Consider the following 17,261-nt stretch of genomic DNA (forward strand, 5'->3'; position numbering starts at 1 on the left):
ACGCACATCGGGCAGACAATTAGAAGGTCGGCCAACCAGGTGTGTACCCATGACCTCACTAAGTCAAACTTCCTCCTGTGATGCAGATATTTCCTCATCAAATAATACATCGGCTCCTCAGTGCCATCACTGGTTCCTACAGCACTAATAGGCTGTACCATGGTTGCACAGTCCATACAATAGCTATGGCCATTGCATGCAGTAACAGGTGCAATCTATAGCTCGAATATTTACATAAATGACTAAAGAGAAACAAATAAAAAGATGTATGAACTTTGTTTCATATAAGTGTGTCTGACACTTCCATCTGCCAGGAATAGTTTGATAGAAGACTCACATGTTGCACTATGCATTATAGAACAATCTGCCTATGGATTCCCACCATCCCACCTGCCCTGCCTTTCTGCACTAACAATCACATGAGTGGACAGGTCACTGCCTCCCAATAAGATCAGCACGCTCAATTCCTGAAATAATCTGTAATGCTGTGTGACTTAGTAGTGATACACTGGTAATGATAATGAAAATGCTTCTTTTACAGAAGGTCCTATTCAGTGAGTTTACATGGAAGGCTCTCTAACAGCTCAGTGGGTCTGACTCGCATACAAAATAAAAGGTCATGAGAGAGCGTGGTGTGTGCCGGGCGGTGATCATGAGGGCAGCAGGTCTAATTTACAAGTAAACACATCTGACTGACAGCTCGTTTTCCTCTCTAACACTCTGATGTTTCCATTAGCTGCTATTTAATACCCTTGCTGTAAACACAACCACTGCACCATCTCTTTAATGTACTGAATGTCGAGGAGGCAAGAACTTGGATGAGCTTCAGTGGGACCAAGTCACTTTCCAGCACAAGAATTAAAATAGAGCAAGTACAGGAGGCCAAGGATGGCACCCACTGGAAAGCGAGATGTCCTCATTGACACCACAGAGAATGCAGCCCAGCTGTATAGGAAGGTGTTGCAAACATTATGAATTAACCCTTTCAGTATATAAATATAGGTGTGGCCTACAAACACACACACACACACACTGGAAAAATATATTTTGTGAGTTGAACTAATATTCGTGAATATGCAGCCACACAAGTCACTGGGAATAGCGCCTTTACTGTGTGTATGAGACAATGTAGAGGAGTGATTTGCAACATGATACACTTCAGGGACCACATGTTCGGCAATCTAGTCATCAAAAGGGCCATACATGGGGCCAATTTAGAGATGGACGATGGTCCGATTTGGTCGCAGTTGCCTAATGTTCCTAAGTACGCCAGAGTGCAGATTTACCGCTATACTGCTGTGGCTACAGACGAAGTGTGGGGAAAGCCGCTGGGGGAGGAGGTGGGGACCGTTGCACAAAACAGAGGCACGTCATCTCTGTCTTGTGGGAGTGTAGATGCCGGTGGCTGCATATTCCAAAGCATATTACTGGCCCCGGCAGTGGAAATGTGGTTGCCATTCTGAGTAACCTTAGGGTTACTCAGATGGCAGATGCCTGCCCGATGATCGCGATGGTGAAGCTGTTGCATATTTTCGGACAGCCTTTATGTACAAAGACGCAGTGGCGTTGCCAATAGTAACCATCTCAGCATCAGGGCCATTGCCCTTAATCACAGTAATAAGTTAAAACATTATAGAGACACCAATCTGCAGTAATATATCAGTAAGTATTTCAAACAAGTGTTTTACAATCCCAAACAAACAAACAAATCAGGGTCACTTGTGACTCTAGGCCTGCCTGCAGCCCATCACATGGGGGGAAGAGACATTAGATTCTTTTAACGTTTTGCAGAACTCATCGTGCAAAACGCATACAGTACTCTACCAATTGTAATTTGACTTATGGAGGCACTGTTTCACACAACTCAATGAAATCAGATTAGAAAATAATCTGTTATCTTTCATGTAAATATTCATAGAAAATGACCTGTAACATTGTTATACAGCAAAACAAATAGCTTCTAGATTAAATTGTTTCAGCATGTTCATGTTGGTCACAAAATGTCGGGAGGATCATAATCCAATAACCTCTTTATCTTACACAGGGATGAGCTGGTAAGACTTTTGTACCAAAGTCCGTTCCCTCAAACATTTCCCAGGCTTAGCTGACCTACGTAATCATCTAGAATATACTTCTAAGGAACAGTGACAACATGCTAAGGGTAAAGCTATAAATAGTTTGCTTTGTAAGGTCTAAGAATTCTTTCCATCCTCACCAGCAAGTGTATAATCCATATCAAATCCGAAGCATTTGATCTTTTCCATGGCTAGACTTCTATTCACGAAGACCCTAGAAGACAAGAAAAGAAAATTACATGTACAGTAAGATGATTGGGGAAGGTGAGGTGACCTCAATTTCTGCCCATGGAGGCAACTGCTGGTCAGCATATTGGACAGCTACTTACAGCAGAAATGCCATATAAGTTTTTTTTTTTCTTTAAATTGCAAGTACCTTTTAAGCATGCAAATGTGGTAAACTTCCATCCTCCTAAAAATCATTATCTCCTTTCAAAAATCTATCTTGAGAGAAAATCAGTATGGCTGCCAGCCCTACACCTAGAGGTATAGTTACTAAAGTGAGAGATTTTAGAAGTGGAGATGTCGCCCAGAGCAACCAATCCGATTCTACTTAACATTTAACTAGTACCTTCTAGAAGATAATAGCTAGAATCTGATTGGTTGCTATGGGCAACATCTCCACTTCTAAAAACTCACTATAGCAAATATACCCCTTAGACTAAAAAAAAAAAAAAAAAAAAAATAATAATTTCATGTGAAGGAAGAGAAGGAGGGAGAAGATTTCACAGGGCATTCCAATGCCTCTCTGCTCACTACATCATGTGTCATATGACTTTGGTTGCCATGGTAATCACATTAAACTATGAAGAATTATAAATCATTAATATCAACTAGAAAATCAAAGAGAAATGGTAAATATCAAGAAGCTTGCCACAGTGATGTATTTAAAAAAAACAGCTAATTTATTCATGCAATTATATACTCGAGCAGGTTCACATGATGTGCGCTGTGCGGTAACAGCAATTACAGTAGCAAAAATCACAAAAAATATTCCCTAAATAAAACCTTATTAGGTTTGTTATTTTAGGAACATTAACATATGCCAGTCTTAGCAATGTCTTTCCTCCCCGTCTTGGAGTGTGCGTGCGTTCTACATAAACACGAAAAGAGCAGTTTGCTAAACTTAGCCCACCAATGATTGGCTGAATACATGGCAATGAATGCTTAGCAAGAGTTTATACTTACACTAGTTAGCATTTTATCTTTTAAAAATAATTTCAATAATAAAACAACTTATAATGTTATAGTTTTTTTTTTATTTAAATGGTTAGATATAATAGATAGAGAAATATTCGTATTTTACCATTGTATGCTCACAATACATGAGCAACAGACGTATGATGGCACAGGGGAATAAGAGACAGGTTTCCATGAGTCACTGCAGATATGGGATGTGTAACAGATAGTGTAAGTAGGTGCCGAGTGATCCATGAACACTTGCAGCTCATCAAAGTCATATACAAGAGGTTCAAAAAGAAAAAATACATGTTATATTCATTTGTTTGGTGTTGTGTGTGTGTGTCTGTCTACAGTGAAGGCATTTACTTTCCTATAAGAAGGAAAGCTTATGAGCAGACTGAGCTTTATTATTGAACTAGTATTTTGGACCCATCATTCATTGGATTGTTAGCTCATTCATTGGATTGTTCCAACATCTTCCCATCTCCCTCCCCATCTCTTCCAATTTCTCCCCTCTCTCCCTATTGTGCAAGGATTGTTTTTTTTCTTCTTGTCCCCCTCTCCTTTCCTCTCTCTCGCTCTCTACTAGAACCCCTCCTCTTTGCCCTGCCATCTTGCCCCCTCTGATATCTCTTTCCTGGGACCCCTCCTCACTGCCCTGCTATCATGTCCACTCTCCTCTCTCTTTACTGGGACCCTTCCACTTTATCCACTCTCCTCACTCTTTCCTGGGACCCTTCCACCTTATCCACTCTGTCTCTCCTGGAACCCCTCCTTTCTACCTTGGCATCTTGTCCACTCTTTCTCTGTCTCCTGGGAAAACCCTTACTGCCCTGCCACTTTGTCCAATGTCCTCTACTGGAACCCCTCCTCAATGCCCTGCCATCTTGTCCCCTCTCCTCTCTCTTCTGGAACCCCTCCTCAGTGCCCTGCCATCTTGTCCCCTCTCCTCTCTCTACTGGAACCCCTGCTCAATGCCCTGCCATCTTGTCCCCTCTCCTCTCTCTACTGGAACCCCTCCTCAATGCCCTGCCATCTTGTCCCCTCTCATCTCTCTACTGGAACCCCTGCTCAATGCCCTGCCACCTTGTCCCCTCTCCTCTCTCTACTGGAACCCCTCCTCACTGCCCTGCCATCTTGCCCCCTCTCCTCTCTCTATCCTGGGACCCCTCCTCCCTGCCCTGCCATCTTGCCCCCTCTCCTCTCTCTATCCTGGGACCCCTCCTCCCTGCCTTGCCATCTTGTCCACTCTCCTCGCTTTCCTAGGATTCCCCCCTCTCTGCTTTCTTTCTGTCCCTAGAAGCCAATGAGAGCTGCGAAGGGGACTCGGCCTCCCCACAGCTCTAGAGTGTGTGCGTAGACATGTAAATTAGTCTGCCTCATCTGTCTACCTCGCAGGTAAAACCGCCCAATAAAGTTGAAAGGTTTTTTTTTTTTATTGTTTAAAACATATATTAAGTGCACCAAGGAAAAACAGTCCAACATCTTGCTTCCACCATCTCCATTACAAGGTTTAGTAGGTATAGGCTGTGGGTGGAGAATTAGAGTTAGGGGAAGGAGAGCATACTTAACCTCCTTCTGTCGGGATTGTGACCCTGTCGGGATGCCAGCATTGGTATTCTGACTGCTGGGATCCCGAGCATCGGCATCTAGTACCCAACCCCTTCCCCAGTTAGAACTCCTCTACCTCAAATATCTATCATTCAAATTATTTTTTTTAAGGACATATCCAGTGTTCGAAGTGTGGCGGTATGGGCCGGTATGGCATACCGGCACTTCAAACAAATAAGATTTTTATCTTCCTAATTGAACTGAGAGGGCTGCGCGGGTCTCCGCACGCTAGGACAGCCCCCTAAGCCAGCCGCAGTGTGTATCTATGCAGCTGGCTCAGTGAAAACACTGGGCTGTCAGTCAGTACAGTACAGCTCCCGCCCATCCGCTCGTGCGTGCCGTCCGTCCCCCGCTGGAGTCTAGCGTGTGCCTCAGTAGTAGTTGGACTTCTGGCCCCTGCCTGCTGGGTGTCTGCCCACAGCCTGCCTGCGCCGGACCCTCGGAGTCATCCTCCTTCTCCAGGTCTTTGCAGCATCGAAGCTGCAGAGCCCAACAGGTTTGTAGCATGTGTAGTGAGGGCTGCGCGGATCTCCGCCCGCTAGGACAGCCCTCTAAGCCAGCCGCAGTGTGTATCTTTGCGGCTGGCTCAGTGAAAACACTGGGCTGTCAGTCATTGCAGCTCCTTCCCATCCGCCTGCGTGAGCCGTCCGTCCCCCGCTGGAAGAGTCTGGCGTGTGCCTCAGTACTAGTTGGACTTCTGGCCCCTGCCTGCTGCTCACATCTGCTGAGTGGCCGTCAGCGGCCTACATGCGCCGGACCCCCGCAGCTGTCCTCCTTCTCAAGGTCTCTGCAGCATCCAAGCTGCAGAGTCCAACTGGCTTGTACCGTGCCTGCTTATGCCGGGTGTAGTTTACCACTTCCCCCCCTCCTGCCCGCCCGTGTTGCCAGGTGCCTGCCCCCACCGGAAGGTCTCTGCAGCAGCATCCATTACATGCTGCATGTGTTTGGCATATGTGCCCATCCCCCCACTGGTTTCTGTGACAGCCACAGGAGTCGCAGCCTAACAGCCCCTCATACTGGCCTCCGCGGTGAGGGGGATTGTCAGCTGACTGAAGGAGCCCTGAAGCCTGGTTCAACTGCAGGGGGAAGGCCTCCCCCCTTCCTAGTACAGCTGATGGTGCCACTGCTATGTGACAGCAATAACCGGTGAGTAGTACAAGATTTTAGATATAGTGTGTGCCTCGCTACCCCTGTTTGTCTCAGATTTGGGTACGGGATGCCAGCGCTTGGGATCCTCGCGGTCAAAATCCAGATGTCGGCATCCCGACAGGGTTAGGATACAGACATCTGACAGTAGGTATCCTAACCCTCCCTCCAAGGGGCCTAAACATAGCCTACCCCCCTAGTGCCTAAACTTTACCTCCCCCTCCCTGCATCCTAAACCTAAAGCTGCCAATCCACTAGACGAGCTGAAAACAACTGCACGATTACGAGATTGAAATCGTGCAGTCGTTTGTCAGTCTGTGATGAGCCTGCACTGAATGAGCAGTTGTGCAGTGCAGGCTCATCAATCATCAGCAAACATGCTGAACCTGATGTGATCGTCAGGTTGACCAGCTTGTTTGCACGATGATAGATGTCCAATACCGACCAGCGTGCATGTGCATCGCTGGTCGTTTTAGACATTTTAGTGAACGATCTTCAAATGATTAATGAACGATTAAACGATAACGATGTAGTTATCGTTCACTCACTCAATTTAATCGCCTAGTGGATGGGCAGTATAACACTCCCCCCTAGTGCCTAACCCTCCCTCTAACCCCTCTACTTACCTTTGGGATGCCATCACCGTGATCCTGAGAGGTGTCAGAATCCCGGCGCCAGTATTCTAAGCGCTGGCATCCCCTTTCCCAGGATATTAACCGTATCCTGTGTCTTATTACCCCCCGAGTGCCCCACAACATTTTGTTATCGGTGCCAATGTGTGTGGCTTTTTTTTTATGTTCCTGTAGCCCGTGTCTTTCTTTATTTTCCTATTGGTGCTATTGTGGGCAATTCAATTAAGTGCGTTGTTGAACTGTGCTGGGAATTTGGTCCCAGAGCTATTCTATTGACAGCACTATTAAACCTAACTAAAGGATTTATGCTTGCACTCTCCAGAAATCCAACTAAAGTGGCATCCACAATGCTTTTTTCAATACAGTTAGGCGCTGATATCAACGCCCAGGCACTTTGTTTTGAAAATGCCGGTTAGCGAACCTAAACACATGGTTTAAGGCACACTAATTGGCATTTCCCTACTAAGTGTAGCACCCAAACTGCCGTTTTGGCATCCAAACATGGACTTTTGACACGTTTTTTTTCTCGCCCTTTCCTGAGGCCGCGAGAAGCAATAACCCACAACTGAGTGAGCAGCATTTGAATTAATCCATTGGGCTTCTATTACATTAAGCACCACCCAGAACAATTGAATTCCCCTGTATGTGTTTTATTTCCTGTGTGGCCTATTAGCAGCAATCAAAAGTGCAACTGCATATGCAGATTGAGTGATTGTTTGACATTGCGCATGTGTATAAGCTGCACTGCACGTGTGATGTGGTCGCAGAGTGAGTCACAGGCTGTTAGCGTTTGGGGGTGGTGACTGTCGAGTGGTTGGAAAAACCACAGGCGTCCCTGACCATTTGAACGCCGTTACTTGGGTGTGTATAAATTGGTCACTGGGATTACATACGCAGCTTCAGAGATCACTGCGTGTGAGAAGATTTTGTGTCTGCGGCAGGTCAGACCTGCTGTAAATGCTGCATGAGTGGTTGATGTGCGTAGATGGTACCGATGTTTACGCAGGAGAACATCAGTAAACAGATGTGAGAAAGCAGTACTGGGCGTATTTATGCTGGCTGAGCTTTGCCAAGCATTAGCATATTATCGCAGCTGCATTCTGTGCGAATTTGAAAATGTGTTTATTTTTTTCTGTACAGTGCCAATGTGTTTGGTTTTTTTTGCAAAGCTTACATGATTTATTTCCTTGTGGGAGCCTATATGTTTGTCTTTTTCCTATGTGTGCCAATGTGTGTGCATATTTTTTGTTCATGCAAAATTTGTGATTTATATATTTCTGTGGGGCCTATGTGTTTGGCACCCATAGGGAAAAAAAATAATCTATTGTGTTTTTTTTTTTATGCAAAGATTATGTGATGTGTATATATATTTTTTTTCCTGTTGGAGCCTATGGTCTCGATTAAATTCAGAGAAATGCTGAATAGCCCCAGGAGGTAGGTCCTGGAGCTATTCAATTCACCGCGCTGATCCAACAATTGCCAGTTCAGTCACAAGAACCGGCATTCTCCAACTTAACATGGATGTTTAGTCGCGAGAACCGCCATCCTTCCACTAAAGTGCTGGCTGTTAGCTGGAAAACAGCCCCGTGGCCAGCACTTTTATCAGATTTCTCCTCGCACCCTCAGGGCGAGAAGAAATCCGTTAGTCGGACTAAACAGCATGGTGAATAGCCCTGGGAGGGAGGTCCCGGAGATATTCAATTCAGAATGGTGCTCAATTGAATCGAGCCCTTGAGGGCCGATCTTCCTCTTTTTTTTTTTTTTTTTTTTTATGCAAAGCTTATGAGATATTTATTGTCTTTAAGGCTCAAAGTATGATGGTATACGACAATATGGCATAGTGCCACCTTAGTTCGCCGCTGAATTTTTAATTACTCTACAAGCCGGCACTATGCTTAATCACGCTGCATGCACGATCATGCTAACGTCCACTAGACTGAGACTGCGCATAGATTGAGCCTAGCAACTATCTACAACCCCCAGAAGCCACAGTCTGTCACAGAACATGGAGCATTTCCATCCTATTTACAGCATCCTCCTACTGGTTGTGTGCCCGGAGCAAGTGTGTGTGCGCAGCAGCAACTGGGGGAAGTTGGAGCTGTCCTGTATACAGCGGCGCTGCCGACCCTGTGCAGGATAACATAACGCTGCGCTGCTGGCTACAGGTCATGATACGAACATGGCCTCTGTATAGCCCGTGAGATCCACCCTCTTCCAGCTGTTCCAGGCATGCTGCAGTGAGTCAGGTAATGAGTATGGCGCATATGTACTATCTATCAGCAATGTATGACCTGTCTTTAGCATTAAGTGACAGTCTATAGGGAGTGGGAGAGGAAGGGAGAGAGTAAGAGGTACAGGATGAGAACAGAAAGCAGTGACAGATGCAGGAGGTTACAAACAGATGGAAGAAGGGAGAGAGAAGTGCAGAGGGTAAGAAATGGAAGGAGGGGAGTGAGAGGTACAAAGCTTGAGAGAAAAAAAAAAGGAAAGAATGAGAGATGGACGCATGACGCCCTCATTTTGAGAGGCCACACCCCTCTTGTCACATAGCCACGCCCCCTGATGCATTGACCACACCCATTTTTAGGCTCGCACATACACTAGTTCTCCATACCCCCACTTCAAAATTCCCACTTCGACCACTGGACATATCCATGTTTAGTGGAGTTTCCATTAATTAAAAATAAACTCTTAACAAAGAGGTGCTTATCTGCGACCCAACCGTTTACCTAAAGCCAGTAGCCGACTCAATCACAATTGTGCTAATTTTCTCCGGCATATCATCATTAACAATATAGTAACAAACATACATCGAAACAGATGTCGTAAGGGCTTTCTAAAGCTTACCATCGGCCAATATATCGGGTGCCCGTCGGCCAGTGTGTACCAGCAATATGTCTGTGAATGACGTCGTTCACAGACATATCGGGATGGCTGTACTGCACAGCTGATGACAGTTATATTAGGGATGTGCGCCGGACCATTTTTGCCGGATTTGGTTCTAATTCGTTGTCCGGATTTGGATTTGCCAAACTGCGGTGACTGGCTTTGGATTGGATTTATTTTTACAAAAATTGACAAAAAAAAAGCTAAAAATCACATAAATTGGTCTTTTTTTTCTTCCTAAAGTATTATTAACCTCAATAACATTAATTTCCAGTCAATTTAGAACACCTCACAGCTTATAATATTGTTTTTAACATTATTGGCCAAAGGTTGCAGTGAGCTGACTGGTTACTAAGCGACAAAGCAGCGGCACAACGACACAGACACCACAGTATAAAGCACATCTATAACACATTGCCACACAGCAGTGGCAGAAATGAAAAGTAGTGCACCCACCCAGTGGGGTACGGCCAGCAGAATCAGAGTATTTGTTTACAAAGTAGGCTACGGCCCAAGGAGTCACAGTGCACAATCTTATTCACATTACACCGCACATAGTGCCCCTGATTCACATTACACCATAAAGTAGTGTCTCTTATTTATATTACAACACACAGTATTACCCCTTTTACACAATGCACACAGTAGTGACCCTTTTACACAATGCCCCCAGCAGTGGTGTCCCTTTTACACAATGCCCCCAGCAGTGGTGTCCCTTACACAATGCCCCCAGCAGTGGTGTCCCTTACACAATGCCCCCAGCAGTGGTGTCCTTTACACAATGCCCCCAGCAGTGGTGTCCCTTACACAATGCCCCCAGCAGTGGTGTCCCTTACACAATGCCCCCAGCAGTGGTGTCCCTTACACAATGCCCCCAGCAGTGGTGTCCCTTACACAATGCCCCCAGCAGTGGTGTCCCTTACACAATGCCCCCAGCAGTGGTGTCCCTTACACAATGCCCCCAGCAGTGGTGTCCCTTACACAATGCCCCCAGCAGTGGTGCCCCCTATGCAGTCCCATTAGTAGTAGTAGTAGTAGTAGTAGTAGGGCCCCCTATGCAGGGCCCCCAGTAGTAGTAGTAGTAGGGCCCCCATTAGCAGGCCCCCCCACTAGTATGCCCCCCATTAGCAGGCCCCCCCAGTAGTATGCCCCCCAGTATCATGCCCCCCCAGTAGTATGCCCCCATAAGCAGGCCCCCCCAGTAGTATGCGCCCATAAGCAAGCCCCCAGTACTATGCCACCCGTAGTATGCCCCCCATTAGCAGGCCCCCCAGTAGTAAGCCCCCCCAGTAGTATGCCCCCCCAGTAGTAAGCCCCCCCAGTAGTATGCCCCCATTAACAGGCCCCCCATTAGCAGGCCCCCAGTAGTATGCCCCCCATTAGCAGGCCCCCAGTAGTATGCCCCCCCAAGCAGGCCCCCCGTAGTATGCCCCCCCAGTAGTATGCCCCTCCATTAGCAGGCCCCCATACACACACAAAAAATAAAAACTTACCTGTATCCCCGCTCCAGCTGCCGTCCGCTCAGCTGCCACGCGACGAGGAGGGAGCCGGAAGACGGAGCTCCTGAGTGAGCTCCAGCCGGCTCCCTCCGTGCAGCACCCAATGAGAGTCTGTGTGACTCTCATTGGCTGCTGTAACAAACGCTGGCGGCTGTGTGTTTGTTCTGTGTAGAGCAAACCACTATCACAGCGGTCTGCCCTACACAATAGGAGCCCTGACGTCGGATTCTCTAGCGAGAATCCGACATCAGACGGCCGCCTTTCGGCCCCGAACGGGGATCCGAGTCAGGCGGGGAACACCCGAACAGGGTTCGGGTGGACTCGGATACCCTATGTTCGGAGCGGTACGGATTCCATAGAATCCGAACCGCTCATATAAGCAGATATATCTGTCCATTGGGTAGTGTGTATGGGCAGTCTACCGACCGCCCGTACACAAGCAGCAGAGGCCGTGGGACACCCCCCCTGGCCAGAGACAGGTGATGGTAGTTCAGTGTGTATGACTGCCCATCATTTGCAGATATATCTGTTCAATGTGTACCCAGCTAAAGATATGGGGATGAATCACAAGGCCAAAGGTCTGGTTTTTGTGCAGTGAACCAGAAACTTATGACAAAGATCAAGTCAGTAGCTGAATAATGATCAATGAAGCATTGTGTACGGAAGAAGATACTGAGAGTAGGTAACAAGGTCAGGAGGGTTTAGTTTTAAGTTGTTGTTGAGAAATACTAATGTCATTATACTAAGGGATCTAATACCAGGGTGCTTATGTATTTTAATACGCTCCCCAGAAGAGATGCGATTTCATGGTACGCTTAAAGAATAGGACGGATTGTGCTTTACAGAGTATAGTGCAGCACAGGAGAAGTCTTAAAGGCTAGCGTGCAGAAAGTAGTAAGAAGGGAGGATGACAGACATAGGCGATTGGCTAATCAGACATTCAATCATTACTGCTAAAACTCCATAAGGGAGATTTATCAAACCAGCTAAATAGGTCATGTAAAGGTGTTACCCACAGCAACCACTCTATGAAATGATTGCTACAATCTGAATGGTTGAATGGGCAACACATCCACTTGTCCTCTTTAGAAGATTTACTAGATCTCTCCATATAAAAAAGAAAGTACTCTATTGCAGCTAATGGCACAACAACATCACAAAAAAGGGACACATTTATACATATATTACCTGAATACAGTCCTTGGTGCCACATTTTGATAGCACTGACTTTAGTACTGCCTTAGTAGAATATTAAGATGAATGTATTTCTATAAAATTGCCCCTAGGAATGGCTAGGATTCCACTGCCAGCCTAGAAAAGTAGGTTTCAGTTTGTGTCACTTGTTCAATTCAATTAAAAGGAGTTGTCTGCATTTGGACAAACCCCCTAATATACTCTGCTCCCCAGGTATTAAATATGGGGATACACTGAAGGCAGGTGTCTGACCAGGTCACAGCTCACACACACCTGGAAAACTCAAAACATCCAGCTTCTTCAGTGGACCTTATATACTGTACACCAGACATGTCTAACATGTGGCCCGCAGGCCGCATGTGACCCAAATGCAATATTTAATGTGGCCCCACAGTGTGGGCCCAAATACACATATTATGCGGCCCAAAAATGAGAGTGTCATGTGATGACATGCTGCGCTGCCAGGGAGAGACGCCACACCCCACAAGACCTGCACTCCCAGATCGCGCCTTCCGGCAGTAATGCGCTGTCAGGGAGAGACGCTACACACCACCAGTCCATCTTCCGGCAGTAATGCGCTGTCAGGGAGAGACGCTACACACCACCAGTCCATCTTCCGGCAGTAATGCGCTGTCAGGGAGAGACGCTACACACCACCAGTCCATCTTCCGGCAGTAATGCGCTTCCGGCTAGAGACGCCACAAGGCCTACCGCCACGCTCCCAGCTGAATCTCTGTTGCATAACAAGACCTGTGTACAGGCGCCTGTGAAACAAGCTCAGCCAGCCGGGACAGGACAAGCGCTGCAGCTGAGACTGGAGTCATTCAAGTACTGCCTGGTGCTGCCATGCTCTGATAAGTGCCACTGTCTGTGCAGTCACACAGCCGCTGCCTTCCGTTCACAGTTACAGAATTGGGGGCAGCAGGTGTGTGAGGCTATGGATGCAAATGGAAGTAATTGAGATTCAATACGATTCAAACTTGAGGCTCAAATTCAACAAAGTTTGTGTATCTGACTCTTATAAGTATTTGCCTGCACGATTTGTAGAAACTCACAAGTGAAATTATTTATATATATGTTGGGAAGTACCTACCAGTGTGAGCAATTATTCTCATTAATGAATGGAAACAAGTCTCCTGCTAGGTCCAGATTGACAGACTTTCATCTTGGTTTAATTTTAAAAGTTATCACATCCAATAAGATTTCTCCTGAAATTGAAAAATTGGTGACAGCAAAAAGACATCAAATATCAGGAAGAAAACATTAAAGTTAATATTTTCTACCCGATACTTGACATCTGCTTAAACTTTATTGTTGGTGTTTCTTAATAATAAAACCTTTAAAACTTGCATATAAGACTTTTTTTTTCTTGCGGCCCACATACTCTTAGGCCTTGAATATTCGGCTCAATTAGGATTTTGAGTTTGCCATGCCTGCTGTAAACCAACTACCCAGCTTCATGTAAAGGGTGGATGGTTACATTAGAGGTAAGGAGGTCTAAAAGGTGCACAATTCCTGTAATTAGTCAGGATTTACGTTGGAAAAAAGGGAAGTCACTACAACTGAGGGAGACTGCAACACCAATAGCTACAGTTTCCCAAAACGCAACAAAAGCAGCACATTGTGTATGCACAAAATATATAATTACATAAGGCTATGTTTATACACAAATATAAGTGGCATGCAATTCTGATTAATGTATCCCTTCAACTCAATCTGTCCAGGATAAACAATCATCTTTGCTGAAAGATCTGGAGGGGAAGAAGCAATTCTCAGCCTCGATTCATGCAAAACCACACAGTGTAGTGACCAGAGCTGGAATGACCCCAGATGTGAGTGACTGGCTTGCATTTCTCTACAACCTGATGAATTCACATGCAAGGGGTAACCAGAGAACATAGTAGAAAGTCTAAATAACAAGATCTATGGGAAAATGGATGCTGTGTATGTCTAGTTACAAATTCCCAGCACCTTACTGGCCACTGATTAACGGGCGGATTCATTTAGAGGCGAAAAGTCGCGGCCGGCGAAATGCATTCGCCTGTACAATCTTTTCGCCTCATTCGCCTGTTGGATGCAAAGTTTTCGCGTACTTTCACTATGCACGCTCCCACTTTGTGCCCTATTCAATTGCAAAACAGGCGCAAGCACATATGTGCGAACGCAGTGAATGGCGAAACTAGAGAAAAGTACAGCATATTTTGGAGAAATCAGTCTGTACCCCATAAAAAGCCCAACTGACCCTGGAAATCAATATAGAAGTGTATTAATTGTCCTAATTAAAAGTATTTTGTGTTTTTTAATTGAGTCTAATGACTGTTATATGCATATTTCCGCTAGTGTGGAAAAATTATATTAGTTTATGGTTAAATTATTCGTTGGATTTATTTTGGGGGTACGTTAAAATGGGTGCTAGTATGTTTTTGTGTCAAACACCTGTCCCATCCATACAGCACCCCAAAATACCAGATCCAGTTCTTTATACCCAATTTCAAACACTTTTTAAATTTTCACCCTCAAAAATTTATTTTTTGGGGGGAACTAAACTTTTTTTTTGGCCTAATTAGTCATTAGGGGGGTGTCCAAAGGGTTGTGAACCAAGGCCCTCATTCAGAGCCGCACGCAAGCGGGCGCACGTACGTTAGGCGTACGTACAAAAATATTTAAATTCAATGGCTCGCTCGTATTTTCGTTCGCATCTAAAATTCCTCCCTAAACTCTGACGACCCCTCCTCTAACTAACGAGCGTACGAAATAACGAGCGTACATCCCCGAAATGGCTTGAAAGGAACGCACGCACAAGTATAAACAGGAAGTGGCCTTGTCAGATGTCGATTACCTGCTCCTTTATTCTGCCTACCTCCATCAATCGTATCATGCCAATCAATGTATCAATTAGCTTAATTGTTTGTTTTTTTTCAACACAATGCAAGAAACTTTACTCTTGTCTGTGTTTGTGTTTACCCGCAGAATACGTACGGATGAAACATTCGCTTTTATTGTTTAAAAAACATGTGAACCACAATTAAACAATTGTACTATTGTTGTGTATCCCCGCATATTTCCCTGGGTTCATTTCTTTATTTAAATTTGCTTACGCATGTCACTGCATCAAGCCTATCCTAACTCTCCAGAGATTTCTGGCCCTGTCGAACACATGACTCATACACTAACCAATAAAATTGCTCCTGTTAATTTCCAAAATACATTAGCCAATCAGAAAATTTTTACACACTTTATCAAAAATGATTTTTAAGAAAAACACCATTGCCATCATGAGAGCCTCCGCATTCACCAGGCGTGAGCTGCTGGTGCTTACGGAGGTCATGGATCGCCGGATCACCAGCCAGCCAGAACCCATGACCAACCGGCAGAAGCGCTCCGCGTATGCGGAGGTACGGTCCCGCCTGCGGTCCTTCGGATCACGCCGCAACATCGGGCAGCTGGAGCGCAGGTGGTCCGACCTGCAACGGCGAACGCCCCGCTTGCTGGCATGCTTTCGCATGCAGATCCTGGCAAGTAAGTGTTATGTATTGTGGTTTTAATGTTTGTGTTTGTGGGGCAAACTGCGTGTGCATGTTTTCCTGTCTGTTCTATTTATTATTTGTACTCATATCTGCGTCTGCATGTTTTCCTGTCTGTTCTATTTATTATTTGTACTCATATCTGCGTCTGCATGTTTTCCTGTCTGTTCTATTTATTATTTGTACTCATATCTGTGTCTGCATGTTTTCCCTCTTTTTATGAATTTTTAATTCTACTGCTATTTTTTTAGGTTTTTTTTTTTGTTTTGTTTGTTTGTCCGGATTTGTCCATAAACTAAACGCAATGTATTTGACATATTTTAGGGGGACAGCCAAGACTCCGCCGTCAACGTCGGCGTTCCCGCCCACTCTCCCCAACCCCCAGCCAACACTCCACCCCAAATCTTTCGCCTATTCCCCACTCCTCCCCATCCTTCCCAGACCCTCTCCCGGAAATGTCGGGCCTCCTTCCCCTCCGTCCCACTTCCCCCTCTCCTCCACCCACCCCTCTTCCAATTACCCCCTCCCCGGAGTCCAGCATAACTCCGCCCCATTCTTTGGGGAATGACGGATCCTCCGAGGAGGATCATGGAGGTTTTGCCGGAGCTCCCGATTTGTTTCCCGGTATGTTTTTTATTATTTTTTTTTAAACCACAAACTGTTTGTATGTAATCATGTGTCGTGCCTTTCTTCGTGTTTTTGTGGCTTGACTTTTGTTGATTGTGAAGGTTTGCCTTTACCTCTTCCTGGTGATTTAAGCATACACATATCATACCTGTGGGAATTTGTACCTAGGCCTTGTATTTTTGCCAGCCCAACCTTTTTATTTATGTTTTTGGGTTTAGGAGTGATTTGTTTTTTTTTTAATGTTTTTCTGTGGATTCCCTATTGTTGTATTAACCCACACACTTTTCTCACCCACAGAGGAACAGAGGCGTCGGCAAGAGGTGGCGGATGTTGTGGGGCAGATGCGCCACCATGTAATCGGCCTTCTGGTGGCCCTCGACCGGCTGTCTGGCCTCCTTCGGCATTAGTTTTTTTTTTTTTGTTGTATTTGCCAAATAAATTTTTAAAGACAAATATACGTCGTGGCTCATTTTTAAAAACCAAAAGCAAGATAGTTTAGCCTGACATAAGTTCCTGCAAGGATTTCCCTTTTTTAAAAGTTAGATTGTGTTTTGTCTTGGGAAGTCAAACAGACACCAGAAACACATAACAGTAACAATGTAATTTCCCTTTTTGGGTGTAGTGTCAATTTCAGATTTCTACATTTTCCAGGTTGCTACTTGGTGCGCAAGCTGCTTAGGCCAATCTTACAAATCCCAAGGTTGGGCCAGGCTTCCTTTTGGTGTGGATTGGAAAGCTGAAAACATATTTCAGTTTTGCTCAACTGGCGTCAGTACTGGTTTACCCCTTAGTCAAATGTAACTTGTGTTAACCTGGTTACACTTGCTGTTAACGTCCCAAAAAAGGAAGACCATTTCACTCTTCAAACATTTATTCACCACATAA

General features: G+C 45.4%; 1 protein-coding gene across 4 annotated transcripts in view; it reads right to left on the reverse strand.

Annotated features, from left to right (window-relative positions):
* NT5C2 (5'-nucleotidase, cytosolic II) overlaps nucleotides 1-17,261 on the reverse strand; it is a 106,485-nt gene that overhangs the window by 48,276 nt on the left and 40,948 nt on the right. For all 4 annotated transcript variants that reach the window (XM_088448718.1, XM_088448717.1, XM_088448716.1 and 1 more), the window contains exon 3: nucleotides 2,216-2,289. In XM_088448718.1, the coding sequence (XP_088304844.1) occupies nucleotides 2,216-2,289 (74 nt within the window). The remainder of the gene's footprint in view (nucleotides 1-2,215; nucleotides 2,290-17,261) is intronic.

Source organism: Taudactylus pleione, unplaced genomic scaffold, assembly GCF_031769625.1.
Source record: "Taudactylus pleione unplaced genomic scaffold, aTauple2 ptg000464l, whole genome shotgun sequence".
Classification (NCBI taxonomy): domain Eukaryota; kingdom Metazoa; phylum Chordata; class Amphibia; order Anura; family Myobatrachidae; genus Taudactylus; species Taudactylus pleione.